This window comes from Leopardus geoffroyi, chromosome A2 (genome assembly GCF_018350155.1).
Source record: "Leopardus geoffroyi isolate Oge1 chromosome A2, O.geoffroyi_Oge1_pat1.0, whole genome shotgun sequence".
Taxonomy (NCBI): Eukaryota; Metazoa; Chordata; class Mammalia; order Carnivora; family Felidae; genus Leopardus; species Leopardus geoffroyi.
Window position 1 is genome coordinate 106,033,781 of NC_059331.1, and position 24,741 is coordinate 106,058,521.

The window sequence follows — 24,741 nt, forward strand, 5'->3', positions numbered from 1 at the left end:
GAGATCGTGACCTGGCTGAAGTCGGACGCTTAACCGACTGCGCCACCCAGGCGCCCCTATTCTCTTCACAATTTAAGGAAAAGTAGTGTCACTAACAAGTTTTTGATCTTATCATCACAAGCTGAAAGCTGGCTTTAGACTAGATTTGCATAAAATAGCAGAGCATGTTGCTTAAAAGCACAAGTTTTAGAACCAGTCTGCAGGTACAGTATCACTTACTTACTGGCTGTGTGACCTTAGGGTGGTTATTTACCTTCTCTGTGCTGTAGTTTACTCATCTATAAAATGGGGATAATCCTAGTATCTACTATATAGTGTTGTTGTGAATATTAAATCAGTTCTTGCATATAAAGGATTAGAATAGTGCCTGACTTGGAGTAAATGATATTTTAGGTTTTTGCTTTTATAAATCATTATGTGATTGGTAAAAATTCTGTAAGAACAATATAAACTAACTTTTTGCTTTTGGTAAATAGTTTTTGTTTGTTTTTTATATGACAGTCTCAGAATCTCATCAGATTACGACAAGTGTGTATTCTGCTCAGAGAGCTCCAGGTTGCCTGGGGCCAGCTTTACTTAGGCTGGGCCCAGCTGGGAGATTCTCCTTTGGGCTGTGGTTCCATTGATGCCTGTTTTTCCCATGACTCAGCCCAGGAGTACAAGAGGGCCCTTGATGAGTCAAATTCACTAATTGACTTGGCCAAAGACAAGGTTACCTCCACTTACTGGACTGTACCACAAAGTCACACAGCAGAGGGACTAGAGTCCAATCTGCCACATCTTCCTAAATATCAGAGGATCTTTATCCAGAATCCTTTAAACTTTGTGAACTTCAGATTAATACCTGCCCACTGGTAGTGGGTGCGTTAAACTAACCCTCCCGAGTATCCTCTGATGTTAACTATAGAGAACAGAATTTAACACATTTAAAATAATAATAATAAAACTTTGCTTACAGAATATTATGTTGTATCATCTTGTCAAAAATTGTCAACTTAAAAAATGACCAGACCTACTGATCTTGTTAAAATAATCTTGGCCTACAATATAAAAGACAGCTTAATACTTAGACCATAAACTCAAATACCTTTAGGGACTACAAAGGTGACAGAAATCCGTGAAGCAGCTTGTCACAAGGACTGTCATAGAGCTTGTCATAGAGCTGTGGTCAGATTGTAGCCTACCTAGGACATTCAGGTGCAGTGTTGATATTAAGTACTGTGCTTCCCAGACAAGATTCCATCAGTTTGTGATATATGAGTAAACAGATAAACAATTTTTTAAATCTTTATTACCCACATCACATCATGCCAGTCAGAGTGGCTAAAATGAACAAATCAGGAGACTACAGATGCTGGAGAGGATGTGGAGAAACGGGAACCCTCTTGCACTGTTGGTGGGAATGCAAACTGGTGCAGCTGCTCTGGAAAACAGAGTGGAGGTTCCTCAAAAAATTAAAAATAGATCTACCCTATGACCCAGCAATAGCACTGCTAGGAATTTACCCAAGGGATACAGGAGTGCTGATGCATAGGGGCACTTGCACCCCAATGTTTATAGCAGCACTCTCAACAATAGCCAAATTATGGAAAGAGCCTAAATGTCCGTCAACTGATGAATGGATAAAGAATTTTGGTTTATATACACAACAGAATAGTACGTGGCCATGAGAAAGAATGAAATATGGCCTTTTGTAGCAATGTGGATGGAACTGGAGAGTGTTATGCTAAGTGAAATAAGTCATGCAGAAAAAACAGATCCCATATGTTTTCACTCTTATGTGGATCCTGAGAAACTTAACAGAAGACCATGGGGGAGGAGAAGGGGGAAAAAAGTTAAAGAGGGAGGGAGGCAAACCATAAGAGACTCTTAAAAACTGAGAATAAACTGAGGTTGATGGGGGGTGGAGGGAGGGGAGGGTGGGTGATGGGCATTGAGGAGGGCACCTGTTGGGATGAGCACTGGGTGTTGTATGGAAACCAATTTGACAAGAAATTTCATATTAAAAAATAAAAATTAAAAAAATAATATTTATTACCCCAAAAAACAAAAAAAAATAACTAGCAAACTATTTTTGTGGTGCTCCAAAAGAATACAATACATTCATATCCTATATATTAGAAAAATTACTGCTCTACTGTTGGATCATAAAGCTTCTTCATACATTTCAGATTGAAGAAGTTCCAGGAGAGTTTACCCAGGATGATTTGGCAGAAGATGATGTCATGTTACTGGATGCTTGGGAACAGGTAAAACTATATTTGATGGTAAGAAGAGAGTGTGCTCATAGCTGGGAACTCACAAAACCAGCTTTGAAAAATGGCAAGTCTAATAATAAATGGACCTATGGATTTAGGCTGTGTTTGAAAAAGACCCAACACAGTCTGGCAAAAGGTAAAACTGGTACTTGTAGCAAATTTATTTCCTAATGTGGAAATAATTCTATGGCTACCATCTGTGGCTGTATAGTTTTAGGAAAAGAAAAAAACCCACTACTATTTTTCATTTCACTCCTAACTTATTCACGCATTCATCTCTTCATTTAACTAATAAATGCATTAGTGGGTACAATGCCATGGAGGTGCAATGCCAAGAGGAAGACTGAGAGATTCAGAAGTTTTCTTGAAATCTGACATGAAGTCATAGGGGACCTTTCCCCTGGGGAAGAAACAGATGCAGGATAGTTTTGAATCTACACAGTAAAATACATTATTGTTATATATATCTTTATTTGGGAGACCATGAATGGGGATTTGGCATGCCATATCCGAGAGTTGGGTTTTGTGGGGTTTTTTTTTAAACCTTTATGTAAACCGATTAAATAGTGAAAGGGAAAAATAAATATATTAGGAATTAAATTGTATACAGCAATTATGAAACCCGCATCTGAATTAGGCCTAGTCTTAGAGTGAACCCTGCTAATTGTTACGTTCAGATCTATTCTTTTTTTTTTTAATTTTTTTAATTTTTTTATTTTTATTAAAAAAAAAATTTTTTTTAACGTTTATTTATTTTTGGGACAGAGAGAGACAGAGCACTAATGGGGGAGGAGCAGAGAGAGAGGGAGACACAGAATCAGAAGCAGGCTCCAGGCTCTGAGCCATCAGCCCAGAGCCCGACGCGGGGCTCGAACTCACGGACCACCGCGAGATCGTGACCTGACTGAAGTCGGAGGCTTAACTGACTGAGCCACCCAGGCGCCCCCGGATCTGTTCTTAATTGCTAAAGCCATTTGCTTATTTCACACCTTAGCTTCTTGGTCTAGAAATAATCATATTTGAATTTGGCACCTAACTACAGATTCTCCCCAGGTGAATGGATCACTTATTTATAGATATGAAATTTATTTTTTTAAATTTTTTTGTTAATGTGTATTTAGTTTTGAGAGAGAGAGACAGAGCATGAGCGGGGGAGGGACAGAGAGAGAGAGGGAGACACAGAATCCGAAGCAGGCTCCAGTCTTTGAGCTGTCAGCACAGAGCCTGACACGGGGCTTGCACTCAACAAACTGCGAGATTGTGACCTGAGCCAAAGTTGGACGTTTAACCGACTGAACCACCCAGGTTGCTCTAGATTCGAAATTTAAAACTGCATGTCAAAACACCTTCGTGTATTAAGAATTAAAATGAGAATGACATTTCCTTATTCAGAAGAATTTAATTCTCTCCATTTGTAGTCAATTCTATAGTCATGGATACTTTAGAATATTTCCCTTACTACATTTTATTTTTTTAATCACATTTTTCATTTATATTACCATGATGTCATGGTTTGTTCTGTGCCCTGCAAGCAAATATTTCAGTACTTTCAGTATGAATTAGAATACAACCAAAACTAATTTGACCAACATTTCTCTGCCAACAAGTTATTCTAAAGTGATTTAAGTATAAGGTAATTCAAGAGAATGCTTCAGCACTGAAGTTCCCAACCTACACATTTGACAAGAAGAATATGTACGGAATATATAATTACATCAGTTAAAAAAAAAAAAAAACTCAATATTTAAATACTAAACATTATAGCACTTTTACCAAAGTGTTACAGGATACGGTTTTATAGGTGTAAACTATAGGCTTAAGTCAACTATTCCTAAAGGGAGTCTGAGGTCCCCACAAACAAACTAAGCCTGGTCCTCCCCGGATAATACTAAAATGGAGATAATGGCTGCCTTACATTCTCCAGGAGTGGGTATAGAAGATGGCCAATATGTTGTTTTGAGAAGGTCTATAAACTAGAAAATACTATGTAAACACGGAATATCAGGATGTGAAATCTGGAGTCAAACTGGCTGGCTGTCCATTTAGGTGTCTCCTAATACGGAAAACACTGGGAAAGTGCTGTAACTTCTCTTCACCTCCTTGTCCACACCCTTAACTCCAGGGCTTGTGGTGAACAGTATAAATGAATGGTGTGTGAGAAGCACTTTCCTGAGGGCTTGCGCCGAACGAGTACTCCCCAAACACTACATATGATTATTGTTCCATCTTTCAGATTTTTATTTGGGTTGGCAAAGATGCCAATGAAGTCGAGAGAACAGAATCTCTGAAGTCTGGTAAGTGAGATCCCATGGAGGCTGTTACCCCGAATGGTTATGACGAAGTCCCTGACTGCTCTTCTCAGCACAGTTTTCAAAACTACACATTCGAACTGAGGAGACTCTAATAAGCTTTCACTTTCACAACTAAAGAGTAATGGAAATCTTTTAAACTGAAGAATTTCAGAATAAGAAAAATAGGTTTTGTTACCTAATGCAGAATATGGTTACATCAATTTGTGCTGAAAAATTTAAATTCACTGAAATAATATTTTATTATTATTATTTAAATTCACTGAACTACTATTGAAACCTCTGTAACTGTGATAACCTAGATCTTTTAAAATTCCTTTTGAGTAATGCTGTTCTTTCAGGCACAGCTGCTGTTTATTATTGAAAAGTATAAGAATAATTATGCCGTAAGGATTATTCTTTAAAGTTTGGTTTATTTTTAGGCCGTCATGAGACGCTCATGTGCAATCCATAGCAGTTGAGAGAAATCAATAAGGAATTGTTCATGTGGAACAGTATCTGGCTACTTTGGGGCAATGAGCATTTGATCCATTACTTTAATTGGAAGACTTTTCATTCCGTCGTTATTTTAGGTTAATCAAAACTAACCGAATGTGTATGTCTCTGCAATTCTTTATAGCCAAGATGTACCTTGAGACAGACCCTTCTGGAAGAGACAAGAGGACACCAATTGTCATCGTAAAACAGGGCCATGAACCACCCACATTCACGGGCTGGTTCCTGGGCTGGGATTCCCACCGGTGGTAAACTGGTTTTTGTAGGAAAAACCAAACAAATATTATGGCGCAACTGTCCCATTGCCGTTTTGGGGGAAGGAAGGTTTTTGTTGTTTGTTGGACTTTAGAAAGTTAACTTCAGCCATATGGCTATTGTTTTTGTGCCTAATATTGGTTTGAAATTCTTTTTAACTAGAATTTTCTTATGTTAGTATTTTAAAATAACCTAAATTTTTGTTATGGACCAAGAGTAGCTCTGCTGGAAACTGGGATTTATATCTTTTTATATGAAATTTGTGCATAATCTAGGGGAGTTTATCAGGGAATTTTATAAATCAGGAGCCATTAGCCAAACTTTTTCTTTAATATGCCAGAGAAGTAAGCCATAATGCCTTTGAGGCTATTCTCCTATGTGTTGTGTTCAAAAGGATAGTATATTTGTGGTGAGGTTGATGTTAAGGGGGGGTTTAAAAGTTTGTTGTTATTTTGCTTCTTCAGCCAATATGACTCTGACACCATTAACTCCCAAGTGTCATTTCCTAAGAGTAACTTTACCATGTTTGCCTTTTTAAAAGACTTTGAAATCACAGCTTTTTCATGACAAAATAGTCTACCTAGATATACGTATTTGACAGTGCTTGTTTAATACCACAAAGGCTATGTACAAAAAAATTCATTCATGCTGTCTTTCATCATTAAAATATACCTCTTTTTGAAAGGGTTTTTTGTTGTGACATTTTATTCAAATATGACATGTAAATTAGTTACACAATTAGTTTTAAGGTTAAATACTTTTATTCACAAATAAATACAAATTAATCTTTCTCTTAAAAAATTTTTTTAATGTTTGTTTATTTTTGAGAGAGAGAGAGACAAAACAGGGAGGGGCAGAGAGAGAGGGGGACACAGAATCCAAAGCAGGTTCCACGCTCTCAGCTGTCTGCACAGAGCCCGACACGGGGCTAGAATTCATGAATCATGAGATCATGACCTAAACCGAAGTCAGACACTTAACTGACTCAGACATCCAGCCACTCCTCAAATTTAATATTTCTTATTCATCCTCATTAAGTGGTCAAAATTAAACAACCTTTCTAAACGTACATAATTAAAAAAGATTTTAAATATATTGTGCATCTGAAACCTGGGCCCTGTTAAAAGATAAATTGAGGCATAGTAAACATTTCAAGAGTTTATTTGAGCAAAAAATCCATCCAGATTGGGCAGTGCCAGACTAGAAGCAGTTAGGAGCACTCTACCAGAAGGAACTCAAGGAGAGACTTTTATAGAGAAAGAGTAAAACAAAGTAAGGATATTACTGACTGGTTAGGCTTAAAGTCCAGTTGGCTGTGATTGGTTGTCCTCAGGTTTTGATTTTGTAACCTTGAGGCATTTACAGGCTTGGATTTGGGTTTGCTTACATAGGTCTCCACAGCATTAGAGCCACATCAGTCTAATGGCCTCCTTGTTTAAATCATTTAACAGACCCCCCAAAAAGGAGTTGGGGTAGAAGGTGGAGATCCAATAAAGTAGAAGCCAGCTTTGGAAGTAGGCTAGAAGGTGGCTCATTGAGGAGCAGAAGCTACATTTCCATGGAAAGGGGAATCAGAGCCCAGGAGTGATCTAAGAAATTCTCACACTCTCTCTGTGCGGAATGAATGACGTGCGCATTTCAGACTGAGTCCTGGTGTGGGTTGGCGTGGAGAAGTGAGCCCAGTACTATTATGGCTGAAAAGTAAATAGTCTTGTGGGGACCTGCAGCTTGTGCGAGTGCTAAGGAAGCAGTGAGAAGCCACGCTTCCAGGCACCGTTCCTTCATTCAGCACGTAATTTTATTAGGCGTCTATTTGGTGTCAGGCACTATTCTAGGCACTTTGGATCCAACATGAATGAAACAGACAAAGTCCAAACTGTCACCGAGTTTATATTCCAGGGAAGAAGCTAACAAAAACAAGTAGATACAGAGTCCCCACTTAGGCTCAGTCTTGCTTTCCATGGTTTCAGTTAACTGAGGTCAGCTGTGGTCAGGAAGCAGCTGATTCTCCTTCTGGTGCATATGCGGGAGGTCAATAGGAGCCTAACGCTACGACGCAGTGACTACACCTTTTACTTCACTTCACTGCATCACGTAGGCATTTCATCATCTCACATCACCACAGGGTAAAGGGTGAGTACAGTGCATTAAGGTATTTTGAGAGAGGGAAAGAAAGCCCATATTCACATAACTTTTATTACCGTATCTTGTTATAATTGTTCTATTTTACTGTTATTGTTGGTATGCTCTTGCAAGAACTAATTTATAAATTAAAATTTATCAGAGCTATGTACGTATAGGAAAAAAACAGTATATATAGGGTTCTGTACTAACCATAGTTTCAGGCATCCACCGGGGATCTTGGAATATTCCCTGTGGCTAGGTTGAGACCACTGTATATTATAAAATGTATTAGAATATAAATTCTGTGGAGGGAAGATGTATAGGGAAGGAGGACAGGAGATCTTAGGTGAGAGGGGGGAAGAGTGCAATTTTAAAAGGGTGGTTCCGGAAGTCCTTGTGAAGTAGATGATATTCAAACATGGAATAGACAGGGGGAGGGATGAATCTTGTGGTCACACCCAGGGACAAGGAGTTCCAAGTGCACAGGTGCAGAGCTGGGAGCATTGTCTCATGCCTGAGTTCTAAAGAAGCAGGGAGAGCCCTCAGGGTTCTCTCCTTTCAACACTGGACTAGAACAAATACATCTTAAGCAGAACTGCTGTTTTTAAGCCTGAGCTGTGAAAACATTGCTTTCCTAAATCCTAAACCCACGTACCCGAGGCAGAGATGGTGACACCTAAGGAGACAGCCACATGTCATCAGCACAAGCCCTATGGGGAGGTTGTATCCATTGAGCAGCGTGCCCAGCTAAAACACTGGAGGCGGCCACAGAAATTACCAGCAACTACAGCTGCTAAATCAGGATTTATAAGCTCTACATTTAGTAAAGGGAAGGGCACCTGGTGGCGAGATAGGAAAAAGAGGATTTGTAAAAATTACCTGGAAAGACTGAGCTAGGGAGTTGTTTTTTCTAGCTTCATACCCAAAGCTGATATGGCTTGAACAAACACCTGCAAATCATGTAAAGTCATTATGAGGGGAGGGGAACCTGTCCACCTGTAAAAAGATGATTGGTGGATTATGAAAGGGTCATCGATCTATGGTGCTCTGTAGTCTTAAAACTCCAATTATGTGTAAAGCCCTGTAGAAATTAGTCTTCTGGCTTTAAAATACAGTTGTATATAGCCTAAATTGATAGCTATAAAAGTTTCATAATTTTCTGCGTCTCTTGAACTATTGCTTATTATTAATTTTTTTTAATTTTTTTGTTAAAAAAATTTTTTTTAACATTCATTTTTTGAGAGACACAGTACAAGCAGGGGAAGGACAGAGAGAGGGAGACACAGAATCCGAAGCAGGTTCCAGGCTCTGAGCTATCAGCACAGAGCCCCATGCGGGGCTCCAACCCACCAACTGTGAGATCATGACCTGAGCCGAAGTCAGACGCTTAACCGATTGAGGCACCCAGGCACCCCACTTATTATTAATTTTTAATATGAATCTTAGATTTCTTTCTTCTCTTTGAATTTCCTCAAAGATTTTTGGGATGTAAAACCAAAACAAATATAAGTTACTCCTCAGCTACTAGTGCTTTAAAAAAATTTTTTTTTTTACATTTATTCATTTTTGAGAGACAGAGGGACAGAACACAAGTGGGGGAGGGGCAGAGAGAGAGGGAAACACAGAATCAGAAACAGGCTGCAGGCTCCAAGCTGTCAGCACAGAGCCTGAAGTGGGGCTTGAACTGACAAACCCTGAGATCATGACCTGAGCTGAGGTCGGATGCTTAACCAACTGAGCCACCCAGGCACCCCTCAGACACTAGTGCTTTTATAGACCTTTCTTTGCATCAAATATTATAGCACACTCATTTTTGTATGAAATATGTGACTAGAGAACAAAATTTAGTGAATGCAGAGAAACAAAGTGCTAACCAGAAATAAGTATTCTAGCCAGAAGTAGCCTATCTTAGGAATTTTATTTATTTACTTTTTATTTTTGTTTAAAGTTTATTTGTTTATTTTGAGAGAGCACACACACGTGCATGTGAGCTGGGGGAGGGGCAGAGAGACAGAGAGAGAGAGAGAGAGAGAGAGAGAGAGAGGAGAAAGAAAGAATGCCAAAGAGGCTCCACACTGTCAGTGTAGAACCTAATGCAGGGCTCAAACTCACCAACCACGAGATCATGACCTGAGCTAAAATCAAGGGTTGGACACTCAACCAAGTGAGCCACCCAAGTGCCCCTCTCAGCAGTTTTAAATAAGAATTCAGATGGTGGTATTAACTGAGCAAAAGACAAAGGAAACAAGGAACCTATAGAAAATCAACTATTGTTTTTTGTTAGTATTTTATTTTGCAAGACCATTAGAGAATCGGCTTAAAAAAACTTTTTTTTGTCCATTTCTTTTTTTTAAATATAATTTATTGTCAAATTGGTTTCCATACAACATCTAGTGCTCATCCCAACAAGTGCCCTCCTCCATGCCCATCACCCATTTTCCCCTCTCCCCACCCCCATCAACCCTCAGCAAAATAACTTCTGTATTGTACAGGTTATTCAGAGAGATGGAATTCTAGTCAAAATAAAGGAAAGAATAATAGTATTATATATATATATATATATATATATATATATAGAGAGAGAGAGAGAGAGAGAGAGAGAGAGAGAGAGGATACATATGTTGTACTTCAAAAAGTGTATGTTTGAAACTTTTTCTTGCTCTATCTTACTTTTTTTTCCACTATGATTTCTTCTCTTTAGTTTTAAAGGCTTACCTTAGATTTTTTAAAGTATGCTATATATTTTACAAATTCTCTAAAATCATTTTCTCTCTTAAATACCATCCTTACCGTACTACCAAAAATATTAATGATGAACTACTTTGGTGCTGGGAGAAGAAAAAGGGGAGGTTGGATCCACATTTTACTGTATGTGCCTAGATCAACTTCGTGTGGTTCAGAAGTTAAAGTGTAAATGAAACTATGAAAATAATGAAGCAAACACAGAGTTCCATCGTAATAGGGAAATCATCTCTCAGTAGCTGGTAGAAGAGAAGAAAATCAGTAAGGATACAGGGGTCTCAAACAACATTCTCAACTAATTTAATCTCACTGATATATACTGAATACTCCACCAATAATAGCAACATAACTCTATGCTTTTTAAGGGCATTTAAAATATTCACCAAGAGAGAAACTAATACCTTCTGGGCCAGAAGACAAATTTCCACAAATTTAAGGTATTGAAAAATCATATAAACTATGTTCTCTAACCACAGTGGAATTAAACTAGATATTAACGACAGGGAAATATCTGCCTAGTCTCCAAATACTTGGATAAAGGAAATCACAAGAGAAATGAGGAAATATTTTTATCTCAGTGAAAATTGAAATGCTGCCTATCAAAAGGTGTAGGATATGGCTGACTCAGTATTTAAAAGGAAACATAGCATTAAATGTTAACATTAGAGAAATAGAAAGGACTTGAGTCAGTGATGTAAACTTCTGCCTTAAGAAACCAAAAGAAGAGCAGACTAAATACAAAGAAAGCAGGGAGAAGGAAATGATGAATACAGACTAACACAGAAAAAGGGAAAAATATATAAATTACTAATATCAGGGGAAAACGAGGGGTATTGCCACAGGACCTTTGGACACTAAAAAGAAAATAAGAAACATAATTTTATGCTTGTAAATTTGACATTGATGACCAGGCACATTCCTTAGGAGACAGAAACTAGTAAAGCTCACTCAAGGAGTGAAGCCACATAAATAGCAATGTGTACGTATACTAAAGCAATTGAATTCTTAGTTGCACCTTCTAGCAGAGAAAAGCGTCGGCCTAGCTGAACTTCACTGGTGATTTCTATCATTTAAGAAAGTAATAAAATCAGTTCTATATGAACTCTTCCAGATAATAGAAGATGATGATTAAAATAATAAGACATTTCCTGATTCATTTATAAGGCCAGTATTAGCCCGATATCAAAAAGAAACAGATCATAAAGAAAGAAAAACTACATACCAGTATTTCTCAAAACACAGATATAAAAACCTTTAAGATAGACCAAATTGAATCCAACAATATGTAAAAATCAAAGGAGTTTATCCATGGAATCCATTTTAATGCTTAAAAATTAGTCAAGAATTCTCCGTAGTATCAGAATTAAAAGGAAAAACCATACGAAAATCTGAATAGATGCAGAAAAGCATTTAATAAAATTCAATAACCATTCATAATACAAACTAGGAATAGAATGGAAGTTCCTCAATTTTGAAAAGGGTATCTGCAAAAAAATTTAGATCCTATTTAAGAAAGGAAAACCAAATATTTCCCACTAAGATCTAGAACAAGATACAGTTGTTTGTTCTCATCATTTCTATCCCTTATTTTACTGGAGGTTATAAGCAGCCTCATAAGGCAGGGTTTCTAAACCTTGGCACTATTGACATTTTGATAATTCTTTGCTTGGGGACAGGGAGGCGGGTGGGGGGGGGGGGCGCTGTCCTGTGCTTTACAGGATGTTTAGTAGCATCTCTGCTTACCAGATACCAGTAGTGCTCTCGTCTACCTCCACTGAAAATGCCTCCAGATACTTCCAAATGTCCCTGGGGACCCAGAGAAGCAAAACTGTTCCTCCTCGGAGAACCACTTCAGTAAGATATGAGAAAGAACTAGAAGGCTCAAGGGTTGAAAAAGAAGAAGTGCTCCTGGTGAAAGTGATCTGGACATTAATAATTTTTAAATGCTCCCAGGTGACTATAATATGCAGCACAATTAGAGACCTACGAGAGCCTTCTGCAAATGGAATACAGCTCTCAAAAACTATAATTATTTATCTTTCAGTCACAGTATTTTTTACTGGCAAACATCCTTTTGACTTAAAAATTCTGTCCATGTCCTACTCTAGCCTCAAATCGAATTTGAGGCAGTGAAAATTCCATTATAATAAATCTACATGCCAACGTGTAAGATTTACTTACTCTGTTTATTCCAGAAAGAGATTTTCACTTTAAAGCTATAAGAATGGAAATTTTCTATTTGGAAATCTCTTCAAATTCATTAAAACAATGTTCTGTCTGATTAAAACCAAAATTAAGTCATCTTTAAAAAAACCTTCAGAACTCTGTACATCTAAACAGCACAGTAGAGGGCACTCTTTCTCCATGTTAATAGTCTTGGCTAGTTTGTGAAAACACTGAGAAACATTCGTATTTGCTTTTATTTTAGATTGAAAAAGAATAGTGCTTCTAGGCAGGTCAAATGTGGCTGTGTTCTTGGCCTAAAAATATTTTATACTATCTTCTAAATTTGAGCTTCAACAGAGTGCAATCATATATTGATTTTATGATATATTTGCTATATGCCAGCCTATACTGGTGTGTATATCCTGGTGTGTGTGTGTGTGTGTGTGTATAAACTGGTGATACAGCAGAGAGCAGATAGTTAAGGATGCCCTGCCCTCAATGGAGCTACATTTTAGTAGGCAGAAAGAGAAAAGAAGCAAAACTCAATATGTATTCTGTTGTATAGCAACAAGTGTTATGAAGAAAAAGAAGACTAGAAAGAGGGATAGCGTCTGTGAGATGAGGAATTCTATTTTAGATAGAGTGGATAGGAAAGCCCTCTCTGAGGTGACATTTCATCAAAGAACAAAAGGAAGTGAAGCTATAATCCTCTGATGGTTAATTTTATGTGTCACCTTGACCTGGCCATGGGATGCCCAGATATCTGGTTAAAGATTGTTTCTGGGTGTGTCTGTAGTGGAGTTTCTCAAAGAGATTAGCATTTGAACTGGGAGACTGAGTAAAGCAAGTGGCCTTCTCCAATATGGGTGGGCATCATTCATTCTGTGGAGGGCCTGAATAGAACAAGATGGTGGTGGAAGGTTGAATCGGCTCTTTTTAACTTTTTGAACTCAGATAGCAGTTTTTCATCCCAGGACTGTGATTTATACCATCAACTCTCTCAATTCTCAGGACTTTGTACTCAGATTAGAATTTATACCACCTGCTTTCCTGCGTCCCCAGGTTGTAGACAGCATATTGTGGAACTTCTCAGTCTTCATAATCATGTAAGCAAATTTCTTAAAAGTAATTCTCATTTGGGGCACCCGGGTGACTCAGTCGGTTGAGCAGCCAACTTCAGCTCGGGTTCAGCTGTGGGTTTGAGCCCCGCGTCGGGCTCTGTGCTGACAGCTCAGAGTGTGGGGCCTGCTTCAAATTCTGTGTCTCCCTCTCTCTCTGCCCCTCCCCCACTTGCACTCTGTCTCTGTCTCTCAAAAATGAATAAACGTTAAAAAAACAGTATTAAAAAAAAAAGTAATTCCCATTTCACACACACACACACACACACACACACACACACACACACACACACATCTCCTGTTGGTTTTGTTTCCCTGGAGAACCATGACTGATGACTTACACCTTGGGCATATCTCTGGGTGGATCCGGCAGAGTTTTTCATGCAGAGGGAAAAGAAACTGGCTTGTTCAAGGCATTGTGAGGAAGCTAGTGTGGCCAGAGAGGATTGAGGGGGGTGGAGAAGTCTGAGAGATGAGGCAGAAAGGTAGTAGAAGCAAAATCATACAGAACTTGTGGTATTTTCATTTTCTCTCTGGATGAGATATGGTGGGATGACACGATTTGTCTCAGATCTTAAGAGACCCACGAAGAGCATCTGGTTATGATCTATGGTGGTGGTGAGGAGGGACTAGATTCAGACATGTTCAGAGTATGAAGCCAATAGGAAGATAATGGATTTGATAGTGAGTGTGAGAAAAATGAGAGAAATTGACTCTCACAGGAGTTGCCATTTACTGAGCTGGGAAACGCTGTGGGGGAGAAGTTTGGGAAACGGGAGTTGAACATGTTCATTTTTGAGATGCTTAGCCTACTGGACAGTGAAAGTTGTCGGGTAGGCTCTTCAAGTTCAATAGAGAATTCATGGCCAGGGACGTGTATTTGCTATGAGTCAGTGCATAGATAGATTTAAAGACCTGAGAGTGGGCATGATGACAAAGGGTGTGAGTGTAGATAAAGAAGGCATCTGAGATGATAACTGAGTCTCGGGGTGTTCCATCACGGAGAGACGGGAGAGGTGGGGAGGAGCAGCAAAGAGGATGAGAAAAAGATCTTAGTGAAGCAAGAAGAAATCCAAGGCAGTCCATGATGCCAGTGTTTTAGTGAGGATGTCAGCCTCCTTTAGTCATACAACAACCTGCGCCTTTCTGATAATATTCCAATAATATCACCATATTCTTGTGAATGTTGTAGTGGATGCTTAATGGGTACTTATTGCCAAATTGTACATTATCTAAAGCAGTGACTTTCAAACAGAGCTAATTTGCTCCCCAGGGGACACATGGCAATGTCTGCTGACATTTTTGTTGTCACAGCTGGGGAACATCAAGTGCTACTGACATCTAGTGGGTTGAACCCAGGGATGTCACTATCCATCCTACAGCACAGGAGAACCCCTTGCAACAAAGGATTATCTAGACCAAAAGGCCGAGAATCCCTAACCTAGAGAAACTACATTTCAATTGGAAAAAAAAAAAATAGTGTGTTACCACAGGGAAATTTTAAGGAAATAAGCTAAAATGAGATATTATAACACAATAGGGCAGCTGCTTTAAAAAACAAACAAACAAAAACACGATGTTTCACATAAAGGACAAAGATCTTCAAATTAATTAACTAAATTTGCCATATCCTTCTCAGCATGTAATAGAGACCCTAAGACTTAATTGTTTAGCAGATATTAAAATATATACAAGTACATGTATAGTTTTTAAAATTTTCAACACTCCAATTTTGATACTCCATATTTAAAATACATGTTGTTGAATCATGGTATATTGATTTCCTATTGCTGATGTAACAAGTTATCCCAAATTTAGTGGCTTAAAACAACACAAATATATTGTCTTCTAGTTCTGGAGCTCGGAATCATAAAATGGGTCATCACTGTCACATTTCTTCTGGAGGCTGTGGTGGAAGAATCCCTCTCCTTGTCTTTTCCAACTCCTAGTACCCTCCTGCATTCTTCCATCTTCAAAGCTCACGGTGCAGCATCTTCAAAAATCTCTCTCTCTCCTTAGCTGGCCTTTGCTATGTGACCATTAGTAGTGTCTTCTACTCTGACTCTGACTTTCCTACCTCTTCTCCTTCCTTCAGTTATAAGGACTTTGCCATTACATTGGATCCTACTGGATAATCTCCCCATCTCAAGATCCTTAATTTAATCACATCTGTATCCCTTTGCCACATCCAGACAAGACGTGGTCATTTTTGAGGGTTTGTTATTCCATCTGTCATACTGGGTAGAAAGGTATACAAAGAAACCAGTATAATAGTCAGTTGGCATATTGAGTGAAAGCTGAGAAACTGATAGATTTTTCCTACTCTCTTCCACCTCTGCCTTCAGCTTAGACCCTCATTTCCGAAATAGAAAATAAATATAATTGTAGCTGGGGGGAAACCTACTCGGCGTTTCATCTCTTTCCTACTTCTTGCAAAGTTGCTATTCTTGCTCCAGCCTGAGAATCTTATAAATGGAGGCAGAAAGAAATCGCTCATACTGGTCTCAGATAAGGCAGTTGCTATTATGTATACAATTATAGCAACACTACTTGAAAGACAAAAGTAAATATGGGACAATTACGGAGACAAGGGAGTGGGGCAATATTTCATTTGGGTTTAGCCAAAACCAAAACATTTTGAACAGCCAAGGATCTAATTTAATACGATAATTTTGAGCTTTGGTTTTTGAGAGTGGCACTTTTCTATTCTCAGGCACAGACGTCTGTGAACTTCCTGTATTTGAAGATAGAGTAGAGACATTGCTAGAATGATAATATTCTCAGCAGGTCATCAGTGAGGTTAGCCAACAGGCTTCTAATGGTGCATAATATTCAACCCAGGCTTGAATGAGAAGAATCGTTATTGGAAACTTTGACTTCTGAATATAAAAGTACTTCAAAAAAGGTCATGTTTTTATCAGGTCAAGTATTATTTTACATGAACCTTTATGAAGGCACTGCAGAGAACATCTGGTTTTACAATCCTTGAATCGGCTGCTCATTTAAGGCTGCATTTGATTCTTGCCTTTGTCATGTTTTAGGCGCCAAGAGGTCATCAGTTACTCAAAGCGGAAAATGTATATAATGTCTACCTGTCCCTATAGAATCCACACAACCCTCTTCTTTAGGATATTCCTTAGGAAAAGAGGCTGTTGCCCAACACAATATATTTCTCAGGGAATTGTACAAATGGCACATAGGTGCAAATCACTTCATTCCAGTACCGAACTGTCACAAGCTCGACAGAATGTTGTATAGGCCAAAATAGCCACAGCTTTTAATGAAAAGACATGAATAAAGAGTTATCATGTTCTCGTTTCTCATAAGGATTACAGGTATCCTATAGTCAGCTAAAATGTTCTATGCTCCTAAAATGTCTAGCTCTATGAGTTTTTATTTTTTTAATGTATTTAGTACTTGCTGATTTTTAGGATGATCATTAAGTGAAACCCAAAAGGTTTCATTCCAGGCATGGTTTTCGCCACAGAAAGGAAACTACTCAATCTTAGCAGAACCAGATTCCCTCCTGGACGTCCCTGTGATAACACCTAATATAAATATAATGGAGAGATTACTGATGTGTTGGACTTGTTTTGCTTTGTCAGAAAGCAGTGTAGTTGGTTAGGATATGAACACAACACTAAAGGACACTGTGTGGTGTCTTGATAGGGCCTTTAGCTAAACGACCTTGGGAAGGATCCTGGGTCCATCATTACTAGTTGGGATCGACGTATTAGCTAAATCACTTAATTGTTTTTAAAAAAAAAAAAATTTAATGTTTATTTATTTTTGAGAGAGAAAGAGAGACACAGAGTGTGATCAGGGGAGGGGAAGAGAGAGGGAGACACAGAATCAGAAGCAGGCTCCAGGCTCTGAGCTGTCAGCACAGAATGCAATACAGGGCTCTAACTCACATACCACAAGATCATGACCTGAGCTTAAGTGGGATGCATAACTGACTGAGCCACCCAGGTGCCCCAGAATCAGTTAACTGCTTTTTAACCTCAGTTTGCCCAACAGTTGAGCATGCATTTGCTTGCCTACTCACCTTACAATCCACATATATAAGATGGTCTTCACTGATGAGCATGGATTTTGGAAAAAATACAACATGACTGCCAGAAATCAGGTCATTGAGCTGCCACACCAGGCTAGGCCAAATGACAAGAGGAGACCATGAACAAGAGCATGGCCAGTCTTTGGATGTACAGAATATGCAAAGATAAGAAAACCTGTCTGAACAAACCAAAATAAACAAATGTGTCAAAAAGTGGATATGCTACGGAAGGGATTTATAAGCATGATTAATTGTTCACTATCCATGGAAACCTTGGGGATAAGGAGGGGATGTTGGAAGAAGCTCAAAGATTGAGTAGAATAAATAAGATAATAATGGTGGTGCGGGTGGGGTGACAGTGAATAAAACTCAACGCCAGAAAATTTACTAGTACATTGTGCTTGACAAGATTTGTTATATATGCAGAGGTGAGGTGTAAAAAAATAAAATAAACAAAACTTATGCAGAAGGCAGGGAAAAGTCCTTCTTTTTTTGGAAGAAAAAATCCACCTCTTATAGGGATGCTATTAAACATTTTATGTAGGGGCGCCTGGGTGGCGCAGTCAGTTAAGCGTCCGACTTCAGCCAGGTCACGATCTCGCGGTCCGTGGGTTCGAGCCCCGCATCGGGCTCTGGGCTGATGGCTCAGAGCCTGGAGCCTGTGTCCGATTCTGTGTCTCCTTCTCTCTCTGCCCCTCCCCCGTTCATGCTCTGTCTCTCTCTGTCCCAAAAATAAATAAAAACGTTGAGAAAAAAAAAATTAAAAAAAAAAAACAAATAAAAAACATTTTATGTATTCACTCACTTAATTTTTTTTGTTATTATTCTCAAATTAGTTAACATACAGTGTAGTCTTGGCTTTGGGAGTAGAATCCAGTGATTCATCACCTACATATACCACCCAGTGCTCATCTCAACAGGTGCCCTCCTTAATGCCCATCACCCATTTAGCCCATTCCCCTACTGACTTCAGCAACCCTCAGTTTGTTCTCCATATTGAAGAGTCTCTTGTGGGGCACCTGGGTGGCTCAGTCAGTTAGTGTCCAACTTAAGCTCAACTCATGATCTCGTGGTGTGTGGGTTCGGGCCCCACGTCGGGCTCTGTGCTGACAGCTCAGAGCCTGTTTCCTATTTTGTGCCTCCCTTCTCTCTGCCCCTCCCCCACTCATGCTCTGTCTCTCTCTGTCTCAAAAATACATAAACACTAAAAGAAAAAATTTAAGAGCCTCTTATGGTTTGCCTCCCTCTCTGTTTTTATCTTGTTTTCCTACACTTCCCTTATGATCATGTGTTAAGTTTCTCAAGTTCTACATGTGACGTATTCACTCACTTTTTGCGTTTACCAGGTATAGTCTTCTACCGACAAGCACATCAATTATATTGAACATTCAGAAGGTAGAAGGTAGAAGTTTAGAGAGGCATTCTCTCTAGCTCTGGGAAAAAAATGAGAATATCCTGAAGGACAAAGAACAATAAAAAAAAAAAAAAGCAGAATGCATAGAAAATAAAAGATATTTTTATTGATAGTGACTTGGTGCTGATAAATAGTCTGAATATTCAAAAGATATGAAATCTACATTGAAATAATTTTGTATGTAACTTGGGAGCTAAAAAATATTGTTTCTCAATATGTGTGTTTTTCCCTCAAAGTGATGTCATACAAACAAACAAACAAGGGAGGAACAAAACATATTAATGTGGTATCTGTATTTGCTACTTGATTTCTCTTATCCATTCTTCCCTTTTTCCTTTTAGTAATAGAAACTCACCTACTTGCCTTCATAGTTCACATTCTTCTCATTCCCAGTAGCAAGGTGTGGTCATCTGACTAAATTCTGGCCAATGAGCAGAAGTTCCTTGAGTTTTAAGGGCAGGTTTCTAGTCAATTCCTTAAAAAGGAAGTTCTTTGTCTTCCCTTTTTCTATTCTCTTTACCACTAGCCAGAAAGTGATGAGAGCTTGAATACCTACTCTGGGCCAAGAGACTGATGCCACAGTGGTAAATGACAGATCATCTCTACTTTGACTTGGATCTGCTTATTTTAAGATGGATAAATAAAAAGAAAGAACATTCTATCATATTTGAGCCACTGTATTGTGGAATCTCTTTAGAGCAGGTCAGCCTGTACCCTAATTAATATAAAAAGTGATATCAGAAGTGGAGTTTTTCATAAAATATGTTCTAATGTATGGAGTCCTGCCTTAATGATAGACTTGCTAAGAGTAAATACATATTGTAGGTGGAGATGCTGTCAATCCTTCGTATGGTAAAACCTTAAATACAATGTTACCAGTGGTAACTAAGAAGGCAGATCAGATGGCTCTTAAGGTTGGGAAAATGCAGAATGTTAATGTGTGTTGGCTGTTCCATGCAGCTTTTAGCAATGTGCTGTAAGAGAGATGAAGTCAGGCAAGAATTAATCAGTTTAAAGCAGGGATGAAAGGGGATCTAAATCTGCTCTATTCTCAGCAGGTGGCCTTTAATCTAAATTGACTAAGGGATTAGTAACTTGGAAAAGCCAACTGTTTCTATAAACAAAATAACAGTAGATAAAGTTGTCACTCAGGAGTTTGTTCAAGAGCCTTCCTTTAAGTGTTCTCAGCCAGGAATGTGAGCCAATCCAAAATCAGATTAAGCTACCCAGTGTAGCTGCTCTTAATTCAAGGGAGAGAGGGATGGTATCGTTGTTAGTGTTATATCCAGATAAATCTTCAGATTGTGGTTTCTTTCATATACAAGTTCCTGGAACCAAGTAGACAGGGAGTCAATTCTGGTTTTGAGCAAATTATATCGCTGAAGAATTTATAGTCTAATCTACAAATATTTGTGATTATTTAATCAGAAAGCACTTCCTGAGATCCCCTCAGCAAAGAGTTCAGAAACCTGTGCTTCATTCTACTCAAAACCTAGAACTCCTTGTCTATCATCTCACCTAAAGTGGAAAAGAAGGTATGGTCTCCAACATGCACAGTAGCTGTGCTGGGGATTATGGACAGAGGAGAGTTTCCCAAAGAACAAAGCCCGGAGACCAAAAGGACAACGGGCAAAGGAGTTTTCCAGACAGCAGAGCAGAATTTAATTGAGGAATTTTCTCCACCACTGGTGAGGGTGCTCTTCACCATTTCCACCCAGCAAGATCTCAGCACTGCTCTAGATAAGTGATTCTGTAAGTTTCCCATTCTTTGTATGTCCAAGTAGGAATTTTTCTTGTGGTTTTCCTGGTTGTATTTCATCCCTGTATGTCAGGGTATTTGTACTTGTGTGTGCGGACTTGGGGGCTGTGAGTGTGGCAGTCAAAATATCCACTGGTGTAGATCACGGGACCAGATGAAGCCTCATCAGAGTTCATGGAAATAATTTTGCATCATGTAGAGATTAGATTTTGAGCTAAACTGGATTGAACTCTACACTGTTTACCCTTAGAAAAGAAGAGTGTGGGATGAAAGAGACAGGAGATAATTGAGCTACCTTGCAAATAGGCCATAGTACTAGGTCCCCTAGTATTCAATATCCCTTAATTCCTTCTTATCATATAACCAACCAAAATCTTAGCAAATATTTGGCTGACCAGGTAGAACTGAAATTTCTCAGCCTCCCTTGGAGCTCATTGTGGCCACATGAGTCAATACTGACATTTACCTAATAGACATTGACCCATATACTAATAAAGATAGCACTTGAGCTTTCAACAAGAATGAGATAGGAAGGCACTTAACTATTTCTAAGAATAATAATGGAATGAGAAGCAATGAAAACATGTTTATGAGCATCTTACGAGGCAAGTTTAATATTATACTTATTTAAGACTGGTGAGAAGGAGATATTTAAACAGTACTTTTCTGCAAAATTAATAAAGAGCAAGGTTAGTGATTCAGTGTACATTGTATTTGACCATGGTTCTGTAGTTTCTCTAGTGGCTCTTTCTTATCTCTGATTTCTAGGCCTATAGTAGGGTCTGAGTTACTACATATTGAATGACAGTCGTGGGTGGGATAGGCAGCAAGATGATATGGTTGGAAAGCCTAAAATGATCATTCAGTTCTGTTGCCGAGTTTTAGCCTACCCGAAAGAAGGAGAAGACAAGAAAGCACAGTTATATAATTTCTGAATGCATCACAGCAAAAACATATGCTCTCAGAAGGCATAAAAGAACAAACTTTTCCTACAAGAAATACAGCCAATCAGAAGTCCTGCATTACCCTCTGTGTTGGAGAGCCATTTAGAGATCATCTGTATTTACTCAAGCATAATGCTTACTATTCCCATCTCCTATCTCAGTAGTTTATCAAATTATTCTTCACACCACCCACTTCTAACAATCTTGCTAAAGAGCATTGCCTCCACATTGTATTTTTAGCAATATTTGGCTTCCACTAATGGTTAGAAACCCACTATAGATTTGAACATTAAGCATCTATGCACCAGGCTCATCAATCAGGCACACAACAATTCTCATGCCAGTAATTTCCCAAAGTAACAGAGAAACTGGCCCTTCTTCTAAAAATAGTAACTAGAAACTTACCTTGAATTAATAGAAAAAAAGCCCTAACGTTTATTTTAAGCCTGATGCATTTGAACAGGGTTTGAATTTAAAGGTCTGCATATGCCCAACATATGTAGAATGACCATTCATTCCAATTGGCTGTTGTCCCTGGGGAAGAAAAACAGCCTGAGAGGCGGGGAGAAAGGCTTATAAATACACTTCATCAAAAAAAAAGAAAAAAGAAAAACGATATAAAGAAAGCCATTACACCTATAAAAAGGGGTTCAACTTGATTACTCATTAGGGAATAGCCAAAATCAAGTATTTTACTTGACAATACCAGTGAAAAACACTAGTGAGGATATGGTGCATCTGAAACTCTCATCCACTGCTGGTTCAAATTTGAATGGACATGTCGGTTTTGAAAAACTTTCACTTTCTATTAAAATGAACATCCATATACCCTATGACCCAGAAATTTCACTCCGTGGTACATACCCAGCAGAAATGCATACAAAAGTGCACCAAAGGATATAGCCCAATTTATAAGTGATAAATTTATTTGTTTATTTATTTCTTGCATTGGCAAAGGAATGAAGACCTGAATAGCAATTTCCTTGTATAATGCAATCAGTGGAAGGCAAATCAGAGGTATTATTTCCCTTGTGCTTGCAACTTGTTTTGTTTTTTTCTCGTTCATGCCGATGTGAAAAGCAACTGACTATTATTTGACAACATCAGTCCTGTCATTTTCAGTATCTAATTGACTACAATATTTGCATTTATTTCATCAGGTCTCCATCTCTTCAGAGAGATCTCTAATACGTTTTTTCTCCTGATGCCAGAATAAGAATTCAATAGTCATAATGTTTTTTGTAACCTTTTGAGTTAGCTAATAGGACAAAGTCCATTTTCTTTACAGGGATTATATTTAATGTTATTATGAGAAAAATGATACCTTTATTAAAAATGCTTGATCATAAAATACATTTCCATGCTGATTGCAAACACTACTGAATTAAAATATTATTCCTGCAAATTTACTATGACACAGTCTCAGGTTTTAATAATTCATGAATTAAGATTAATGTTGATGTTATCCAAATGATTCTGGCTAATGTCAACTCCTAAGTAAACAAATAAACAAAAATGAGGTAATTTCAATTTTCCTAATTATCTGACATTGGCATTAGCTTGTGCTAGATCTGTATCGGGGTATATAAAGTCTTTCCTCTCAGGGGACTGATGATCTCTGGCTGGAAGGGAGCAACAGGGGATGACCTTAACTCCTTAGAATGATCAAACGAAGCGACGAACGGGGACAAATTTTCACTGGAACATTGACCCACCAAAGATGCCATACAGGTGGAAACCCTCCGGACCTCTTCCTTTTCCAGTGACCTGGAAATAACAGCTGAATATGGAGTCTTCAGTAACAATGTCTTTTGGAATAGAGTCTCGCTAACATTTTAGGTGTTTGCTATGCATAATGAAGCTCATGTCAGACAGAGTTCATGGAATAAGAGGAAAAAAGGCAGGCAGGCAATTGAAGTGAGGCTGACTGTCTCCCTCATTTTATAAGGAACCAGATGCTTGGAAAGGGTGTTTGTGATGCGAGGTAATACCAAGGCTCATTCATAAGATCTCTCTCTAGCTGGTACAATCTCTTCTCCCTGCCCTTTGCGTATGGGAAGGAACTCTGGAGGTATTTATATCAATCTTATCATTTCTTTTAGATACAGATTACCTCCAGGGTAACAATGAAGTTGGGGAATTCGTGGAGTATGAGAAATAGAAAATGTAATTGCTACAGAGAATAACCCATTCTGGTGGAGCTGTTAGATTTTTTAATTCAGTGGGATGAATGTCAACAACACTACCACTGCATATGCTTTTTGGAAAGCACATTTATTGACCTATTTGTCTGTGGGTTGAATCCACTTCTTTATGGATGGTAAACAATGGAGAGGTAAATACTGATTTGACTATATCTCAACACCATCTTTAAAAATTAGAAGCCATACATCAGGTAGGTAGACTTGTCTATGGAGTCAGGAGATGAACTGGTGATGTTTGGAGTGGAGATAAGAGGTGTACTAGAGACCATGTGCCATTTTGGTGTGGGTACGTAATACCACCATGATAGCTTTGTATTAATGAAGGAGATAAAATCCAGAATAAGTGTCTCTATGGTCATCCAGGAGAAGAAAATGGTTTAAACAATCCATTTTACTACTACTTAACCTGGAGACAGATGTCACAAGTAGACATAATACAAAACGCTGTCCCTATTCTAAACATATTTAAAATATTTAATACAGTGCTCAGCTAAGAGGGCACAGTGGCAAATCCTGCCCATAGGCTGCCCTGTGCCAAATATACACTCTCCCACTTTATACAGATCACATCACACTTAGCCTTGGAATTTTTATATACATAGCCTGCTGTATGTATTCGATACACACAGTGGCTTCACTCTTTCAGTATCAAATGGGAATTAACAAAAGCAAAGTTTTCAGAGCAGGAGTATTCTCATGTTTGGGCCTTGTCTATAAATTGACTGCTGGGGTTCAAGCGGTTCCATAATATTGCTACTGGTGCTGCTCTTGTTGTTTTGGGGGGATGCCCTGCATGGAGATTATGGCACGTTTGCAGTGCTAGGATATACAGGCTATGGGGCCTAAGGAGGGAGAGTCTGGGGGCTGTGTAACTGTTCCAGGCTACAGCGGATTAT

The 24,741-nt window shown here is 38.6% G+C and overlaps 1 protein-coding gene across 1 annotated transcript in view; it reads left to right on the top strand.

Moving 5' to 3' along the window:
• The window catches only part of SCIN (scinderin), an 81,880-nt gene extending 75,875 nt beyond the window's left edge, over nt 1–6,005 (top strand). Inside the window, exons 14-16 of the mRNA XM_045494945.1 lie at nt 2,172–2,249; nt 4,492–4,552; nt 5,187–6,005. Of these exons, the coding sequence (XP_045350901.1) occupies nt 2,172–2,249; nt 4,492–4,552; nt 5,187–5,314 (267 nt within the window). The 3' untranslated portion in view covers nt 5,315–6,005. The remainder of the gene's footprint in view (nt 1–2,171; nt 2,250–4,491; nt 4,553–5,186) is intronic.
• Nucleotides 6,006–24,741: the final 18,736 nt, after the last annotated feature.